This window comes from Nicotiana attenuata, chromosome 1 (assembly GCF_001879085.1).
Source record: "Nicotiana attenuata strain UT chromosome 1, NIATTr2, whole genome shotgun sequence".
NCBI lineage: Eukaryota > Viridiplantae > Streptophyta > Magnoliopsida > Solanales > Solanaceae > Nicotiana > Nicotiana attenuata.
In genome coordinates, this window is record NC_031989.1 from 66,410,332 (window position 1) to 66,419,177 (window position 8,846).

Consider the following 8,846-nt stretch of genomic DNA (forward strand, 5'->3'; position numbering starts at 1 on the left):
AATTTTCGTGTTTATTTGCATTTTTACTGTGTGCATTTTTATTTAACATAATTCATAAAAATACAAAATTCGCATTTGCATTTAGGATTTAATCTTATATATTTTAGATTAATNATCCAACGCTGCTAGTACTGATTTACCAGTTTTCTGCAATTTTCACCCTTGACCCCTCTTGTTATCCTTCTCCATATGCCTTGTAGTGTGGTATTCTACACTCCAATATTCAACCATTTTGTCATTGCTTATATGCAAGCTTTGGAGAGTTGGCATTCAAAAAATAGATGTTCTATCGTCTCAGGTGCACTGTCACATATTGTACACATTATATCATGTGTTACCCCCATTTTCTGTAGTCTCACTCTTGTTAGCAATCTTCCATATCCAGCCAGCCAGCATATGAAGCTGTGTTTGGAGACATTTCCCTTGTTCCATACCCATCTACTCCAAGGCCAATTTTCCATGCTTCCTAGTCTCCATAAGTAGCCACTTTTGATGTTATATTTGCAATTCCTTGCTAACCACCCTTGTTCTACATACCCCTATGCAAATATGTCCCTCACTGCATATTTTCCTCCAATGCCAACAACAATCCTTAGGAGGCATATATTTCCACCAAGAGCTACTTTTTAAGTATATGTGATCTATCTATTTCACCCATAGATCATCTGCCTTACTAGCAATATCCCATACATACTTGCCTATTGCAGCCCCATTCCATAACACCCCATTTGTGATTCCCAATCCTCTCACTTCCTTTGGTCTACATACCAAATCCCATGCTATCAGAGGTGCTTTGTTGCTCACCTCCTTCCCATCCCATATGAAGTTCCTCCACACTGTTGTAAATTATTTCATCACTGCCTTTGGTAGTAGGAAAATGGAAGCCCAATATGTGTGAACATGCATCAGCACTGAGTTGATAAGCTGCACTCTGCCTGCGTATGATAGGTGCCTTGATCCCCATGTTTTAATTCTTGTTGTCATCCTATCTACTAACATCTCATAGTCTATACTATTCAGTTTTTTAGTTGAAATTGGAACACCCAGATATTTAAATGGTAAGTCCCCTTCTGGTATCCTGTTATATCACATACATCCAGCACAATTTGTTGTTCCATATTGGCACTGAAGATATTGGATTTACCTGCATTTGTGCATAATGCTGAGGCCCTTGAGAATGTCTAGAGTCCTCTAAGCATCAGCAATACTGACTGATATGTTCCTTTACAGAACAGCAGAACATCATCAGCAAAACATAAGTGATTTCGCTTCAGCCCTTTACATTTTGTGTGATATTCAAATCCTGGCATACTTACTATCCTCTTCATTATTCTGGAAAAGTACTCCATGCATATGACAAATAGAAGTGGTGATACAGGATCCTCCTACCTCAATCCCCATTTTCCCTAAATATTTCGATACAATCCCCCATTCAAAGCAATATTGTATTGTGTTGTAGTTATACAGTTCATCACCCATTTAATGAACCTTCTAGGAAAGTTCATAGCATATAACATTTCCTCTAGACATCCCCATTCTACTGTATCATATGCTTTCTTAAGGTCAATTTTGATCAAACAGCTCTTGGTTGTGGTTTTCCTGTTGTATAGTCTTACAAAATCTTGATAGATCAGAATGTTCTGCACAATGCTTCTACCAGCTACAAATGCACTTTGATTTTCTGATATTAGCTCAGGGAGGACTATTCAGAGCCTGTTACAAAGCATCTTTGAGATGATCTTGTATATTGTATTACGACATGCTATTGGCCTGTAATCCCCTACACTGGAGGCATGTGCACTTTTTGGTATGGGAGTAATTACTGTGTTATTCCATACTTTGAGTATTTTCCCATTCCTGAAGAATTCTAGCACAGTATCTACCGCATCCTTCCCTACAATTTCCCAACCATCTTTAAAGAATTAACTGCCAAACCCATCTGGGCCTAGTGCCTTGTCTCCAGCAATAGCCCATAATGCTTCCTTCACTTCCTTCTCAGTAAATTGCTCTATTAGTTTTGTTCTATGCATAGTAGAAACTGTAGGCCCATGTCTTACCAAGCTGCTACATACATGTTCCCTATCCCTTTGTTTAGTTCCCAACAGGCCTTCATAGAAGGTTATGAATGCCTTAGCTATCTCCTCTAACTCATTTGTGTGTTGTCCATCTGCAGTGTCAATAAAGAATATTCTATTGGAATTCCTTCTTGCCTTCATCATACTATGAAATTTTTTTGTGTTCGTGTCTCCTTGAGTTAGCCACTGTATTTTGCATTTTTGCCTCAAGAAATGTTCTCTAGAATTATTCCCTGATCTGCATTCCTGGTATAGATATCTTCTTCTTCTATCAACTCTGTTTTACATGGGTCCTTTTGTATTCTTTCCTGGCATTTAGCTTCTGCATTGCCTCATCTGCCTTCCTCTCTACTTCACTAAATCTATCTTTGTTCAGCTCTTGCAAGGTATGTTTGATTTTGTGTAGCTTTCCCACTAATTCAAACACTTTTGTGCCCTTCCTATGAGTCCTCCAACCAGCTTAAAGTTTCTCCTTGAAATCTGAAGCCAAGCTCCACATAGTAAAGTACCTGAACATTTTATTCTTCGTTTGGTTTCCCTTGTCCTATCTTATAATGGTTGGACAGTGATCAAACAACCCCTCATTCCTATAATGTACTACTGATGCAAGTAGCTTAAGATTCCACTCATCATTTACCATTACTCTATCAATTTTACTAAGTACTCTACCCCCTCCACTTTGCTTGTTTTTCCATGTGAAGATTGCTCCAGTGGATTTAAGGTCCAACAATGAGCATTTCTCAACACATTTCTTAAACTCTTTAATCTCTGTCACTGTGACTGGGCTGCCTATTATCTCCTCCTTGTATATGACAAAGTTAAAGTCCCCCATTATCGCCCAGGGACCTTTTATCTGTCCATGGATTTTTTTGATTGCCTTCCATAATTCCCTTCTAAGAGCTGCATCATTGAACGCATAAAAATCATTGTCACATATAATGTGTTTCCAGTCCCTCTATGATATAATTCACAATGCATTAGCCGTGCTGTTACTCTTATTATGTTGACTCCATATAGCATAGGATTCCATAGAAGCCATATCCTTCCTCTTGGATGTTGGGATAGATTTGTGCTAAACGACCAGCCTTGACATAGGTGAAGAGAGACTTACTGAGCTTTTGCTCTCTTCACTTTTGTTTCCAGAAGACCAAATACCCCTACCCTAGCATTATGCATGAATAGCTTTATCTCCCTTTGTTTGGTAGGGTTATTTAGTCCTCTGGTGTTCTAGAACCCTATATTATCTATTAGGATGGGGAATGCCCCCACCTAATAGAGCTGCTCTCAGTTCTGCTGATGACGAGAAAATTGAAGCCTAGAGGAAGGGGGCAACAATCGAAAGGTAGCAATCAAGCAATAACAATGGCGAAATTGGGAGCTCCGGACAAATGCAAAGAAATAACGTAGTATAAACGCAATCCAAGGTATAATTCCATTGGACCTAACAATAGCGTCCTCATCAAACACACCACAAAGGAGCAATTCAGTGAACATAGAGAGGGAAAGCGAGGTTAAAAGCTCGGGGAAGACATCCTGGGCTGACATGGTGGAAGAGGAAGTCATAGAAAATGAAAACAAAGGTACACAGATGAATCCAAACACAAGCCCTAAATCATGGAGTTGTGTAGTTGGAGAAATTATGACTATAGAGGGAATAGATTTGAGCAAAGCAGTAGAGAATCATGTGAATGTGAAAATAACATTGAATGACATCAAAGATAAGGTGAATTATTGGGCATCGGCGGTGGTATGCTATGTCCTAGGTTCCAATTCTCCACAACCAGTAATGGATGGTTATTTTAGGAGGATATGGGGGTATTGGGAATTGATAAAGTTGCACAGATTAGTCGAGGGGTATTAATTGTGAGGTTTCATGATATGGAGGACAGAAACAGAGTAGTAGAAGAGGGAGTCAAATGTTCGATAAAAAGCCAGTCATAGTTAAAGCATGGAAACTAGATATGGACTTTACTAAAACTCAAATGGAGAAAATATCTATGTGGGTAAGATTGCCGGGTCTGGACATCAAATAATGGGGCAAGGCTGCACTGACTAAGATAGCAGGGCTGATTGGTCAACCTCTCAAAGCAGATAGTGCAACTACGCAAAGGGAAAGATGAACATATGCAAAAGTATTGGTGGAGATTATGTTGAACCAAACATACCCTACATCAATAATGTTTGAGAATGAATATGGGAAAATAGTGGAGCAAAATTTGGTCTACGAATGAAAACCTGTACTATGTGGAAAATGTGGTAACCATGGGCATGAAATGAAAGAGTGCAGGAAATTTCTTAAAGAAGAAAAGGAGAAGCAGAAGGTAACAGAAGGAAGCAAAAATCACCAGGGACAGGGGAATGAAAATAGCAAGGAGATCACTAATGAAAAGGAGAAAGCAGTAGAGGCAAAGGCTAAAAATGATGCAGAAAAAGGGGTAAAATAGTACAAACAGATAACAGACAAGCAAGGTAATCAACAAGGATTCTAGACTGACAAATACATAGCAAAAGGGGTGTCAGTGCAGAATGCAACTATAAAACTAGGAAACACTTTCTCTAGCTTAATGGAAAAATAATTAACTGAAGAAAACAAGAACTCAGGAGAACCTAGCTCTTGTATCCCTGAAGGAGTGCAAGATGCAAGGGAGGCTATTACTTGGGAAATTTAAAATTCAAAATGTAATTCTAACTTCCCAACAAGCATTTGAGTAAGCAAAAGTTGGAAGCTAACCTATTAGGCTAACCCGTATTTTACCTATATTTTACCCGTGAATATCCGATTAGGCTTAGCACCGGTTAAACATTTACTTGAGGTCACTTGTTCGAAACCATGTACCAATAAATGCTGTTTGTGTTTCTTACAAGGGAAAATAGCAGTTTAGATCCATGCTTTAATGCTATATTGTGGTTCTGATCACCGTATTCTTTGATTATACATTTTATTACTTAACTTTTGAAAAAAAGTACATTTTCGTCTCCAGAACTAAGAGTGTAATTGATAATACTGCAATTACCAAAATGATCATTGGATATACATACAGTACTCTCATTTTAGATGCCATTTCTAGGCATGCAACGCCGATGGAGATGCGCGTTTGCGTTAACGATGCCGTCAATTTGGTAGAAAAAGGTTGCCGACAAATCAAACAGACTCAGTGCAAGCAGGAAAACATTCAAGTAACATGTATAATACTAGTATTTAGAAACAATAGAATCCGCAGCTCTCCGTTTAAAATAATAATAAAGACTATGTATCACAAAATCGTTAAAATTAATTTTTTTTATAATAAATAAGGGTTTTATTAGATGCTACAACAAGAAGCACCATGGTCTAGTGGTAGAATAGTACCTTGCCATACAGACCCGGGTTCCATTCCTGGCTGGTTTTTTTTATAATAAATAAGGGTTTTATTAGATGCTACAACAAGAAGCATCATGGTCTAGTGGTAGAATAGTACCTTGCCATACAGACCCGGGTTCCATTCCGCTGGTGCATTTGGTGGGAGCAGTGATGCAACCAGCACAAAATGTGAACGATGGGTCGTCACACTCATCTGATGTTCAGATGAAAAAATTGTGCATCTGAGCTCTCTTTTTGCTTTTTCGGTTGATAGACTTTTTGGTTAGTTTTTCTTTATGTTTTTCACAAGTCTTTTGCTAACATTAATTTTCATAAATTATTTGAACGGGCCAACTATTAACTTCACAAGTGCCATAATGGTGCAAAGCTATCGGAAAACAGTTTATCTTGGAGAAGGTTAGTTCAATGAATAAGATATTATAATTCAAATAGCAGTTCCCACTGGGAACTTCCCTATATTTGGGTGACAATGGGAAATACGCACACATCAGAACAATTTGGTTTGCATTACTTTTTTTTAGCGTCCCCTACATTTCAGTGATCTTCAGTTGTAAATTTGGTTCATAATTTTATTGAACACTTGGAACTACTAAACTACAACAGGATTTATTCTCAAACTGCATGATACAATATGTTCAACCATTAATCCATTCACGTAATCTCCACAGGCTAGTCCGTTTGATGTACTGGAGGTATAAGAGAGATCCCAAGCTCATCAATTATCATAATGTATCGTTCTGTGAATGGATAATTCCACATCAATGTACTCATTGCTGGTGCCACAAAAAGGGATTTATTGTCATCCCATATATGCTCGTACAATGCAGGTTAACAAGTTATCACAAAGCCCACCAGCAATCTACCATACAGAAGGCAAACATTGTGTGGGTCCATCCCATCAATATAGGCATATGCCTATATACAATACTTGGCTAACTCATTCTTGGGGACCAAGTTTTGGAATATGTGGAGGATTTTAATCCTCCTGTAGAATACTTTGAGCCCACGGCTCATTTGCCTTATAAAAGGAGAGTTTTCTCACTTCTTCAGATACACCAAAAAAAAAAGAGAAGTAACATAAATTAAAGAGAGTAATCCACAGATCGTAGTCTGTGAGATAAATAATGAGTATGAGTAATATTGTTATAAGGTACTTATAATAAAGAGTGTTATTTCTTTCGAAATTGTAGTAGTCTATTGACACTACGAAGTTGTAATATTATAATGGTAGTATTTCTCCGCTCGAGTATTGTATTTTACCCCGTTAAAATATTTGGTGTCTTTGTTACTCTCTTCTGTTATTGTTATTTATCGTGAATATTATTCCTCGGCGGAATTTATTATTATTTTTCCAACAACGTGGTATCAAAGCCATGGCGAATAATAGTATGATGTCTTTTCAGTACCCCTGTCTCACAAAAGATAAATATGAGATATGGTGTCTATGTATGAAAGCCATTCTTGGCTCCCAGGATGTGTGGGAAATCGTAGCCTGAGGGTATGCAAAATCCGCTAATGAGGAAGCTCTGCCTCAAAAAAAAAAGATGTCTTGGCAAAGATAAGGAAGAAGGATCAATAAGCTCTCACGCTCATCCACAAATGTTTGGATGATGCCATGTTTGAGAAGGTGGCAGATGCTACCACCTCAAAGGAAGCTTGGGAGATTTCGCAAAATTCTCACCAAGGAGTTGATAAGGTGAGGAAGGTAAAACTTCAAACTCTAAGGGCTGATTTTGAAGTTTTGAAAATGAAAGAATCCGAATGCATTTCGGATTATTGTTCAAAAGTGAAGGCTATTGTGAATCAGTTAAGAAGATACGGGAGGACATAGAAGATGTCTGTGTGGTAGAAAAGATCCTTCGCACTTTAACACCTAAATTTCATTTTGTGGTGTGTGCCATTGAGGAGTCTAAAGATTTAGACTCTATTATGGTGGAGCAATTGGAGGGTTCTTTACAGCCCCACGAAGAAAAGATCAATAGGAGACAAGAAGTGCCGTTGGAGCAACTTCATAAAACTCAGGCATCCTTCAAGGATTATGGAGGTGAAAAGAGATATCGAGGGAATGGACGGGGACGAGGCCGTGGCGGTCATGGAAAAGGAGGAAGTAATGGTAACAACTTCAACAATGAAGTCAAAATCCACCAAACATTCAGAGGTCGTGGTTGTGGACAAAGATGAGGAAGAGGACGTGGCTACTACCAAGAAAATAATGGACAAAGGTATGACAAATCAAAAATTGAGTGTTATAATTGTCATAAGTTTGGCCATTACTCTTGGGAATGTCGTAGCAATATTTAAGAGAAAGCTAACCTTGTTACGAACAAGAAAGAAGAAGATGAGTCGACATTATTGTTAGCACTCAAGGAAGAAGATATGGATGATTGTAGCTCGTGGTATTTGGACAATGGAGCAAGCAATCATATGTGTGGATGCAAAGAGAAGTTTGTGGAGATCAATATAACTGTGAGAGGTAATGTGTCTTTTGGAGATACCTCAAAGATTCAAATCGAAGGGATGGGTACGATTCTGATCTCCTGTAATATGGTAGTCATAAGCTAATTCAAGAATGTTTATTATGTGCCAAAATTAAAAAGTAATATTTTGAGTTTGGGCCAACTTCTTGAAAAGGAATATGACATCCACATGAAAAATGCATCTTTGGCTTAGAGATTCAAGTGAATTTCTAATTGCTAAAGTGCATATGGCAAAGAATAAATTATTTTCTCTGAATCATAAAATAATTAAAGCAAAGTGTTTGAAGGCTAATGTTCAAGATGAATCATAGTGTTGGCACATGCGATTCAGGCACTTGAATTTTGATGCGCTCAAATCAATGTGACAAAAGAACATGGTGCATGAGATACAATCAATCAACCATCCCAATCAATTGTGTGAAGCTTGTCTTCTTGGAAAACATGCAAGGAGAAGTTTTCCAAAGGAGGCCATATCAAGATCAACCAAGCCGCTCCAGCTTATTCACGCTGATGTGTGTGGACCGATCAATCCACCTTCATTTGGTAATAGTAAATACTTTCTGTTCTTCATTGATGACTTTAGTAGAAAGACTTGGGGTTTATTTCATGAACCAAAAAGTTGAAGCTTTTGCTTCTTTTAAAAATTTCAAAGTACTTGTGGAAAAAGAAAGTGGCTATGAAATAAAATCTTTAAGGTCCGATAGAGGAGGCGAATTCACTTCAAAAGAATTTAATAACTTCTGTCAGTCTCATGGAATTCATCGCCCTCCAATGGTACCTTATTCATCCCAACAAAATAAAGTTGCAGAGAGAAAGAATCGAACGATTCTTAATATGGCTAGATGTATGTTAAAAGCTAAAAGTATGCCAAATGAATTTTGGGACGAAGCTATTTCTTGTGTAGTTTATTTGAACAACAGGTCTCTAACAAGA

The 8,846-nt window shown here is 37.9% G+C and overlaps 1 protein-coding gene across 1 annotated transcript; it reads left to right on the plus strand.

Moving 5' to 3' along the window:
• LOC109236883 lies at positions 5,793 to 7,617 on the plus strand. Its single transcript, XM_019403127.1, has 2 exons — positions 5,793 to 5,832; positions 7,244 to 7,617. The coding sequence occupies exons 1-2, from the start codon at positions 5,793 to 5,795 to the stop codon at positions 7,615 to 7,617; spliced, it is 414 nt and encodes a 137-aa protein (XP_019258672.1).

What these genes read in the sequence shown, in the direction of transcription:
- LOC109236883 (XM_019403127.1), top strand. Translation starts at nt 5,793, where the DNA reads ATGGTGCAAAGCTATCGGAAAACAGTTTATCTTGGAGAAG. An exon ending in AACAGTTTATCTTGGAGAAG is followed by an intron (nt 5,833 to 7,243) that starts GTTAGTTCAATG and finishes ATTGTGAATCAG; the next exon opens with TTAAGAAGATACGGGAGGAC.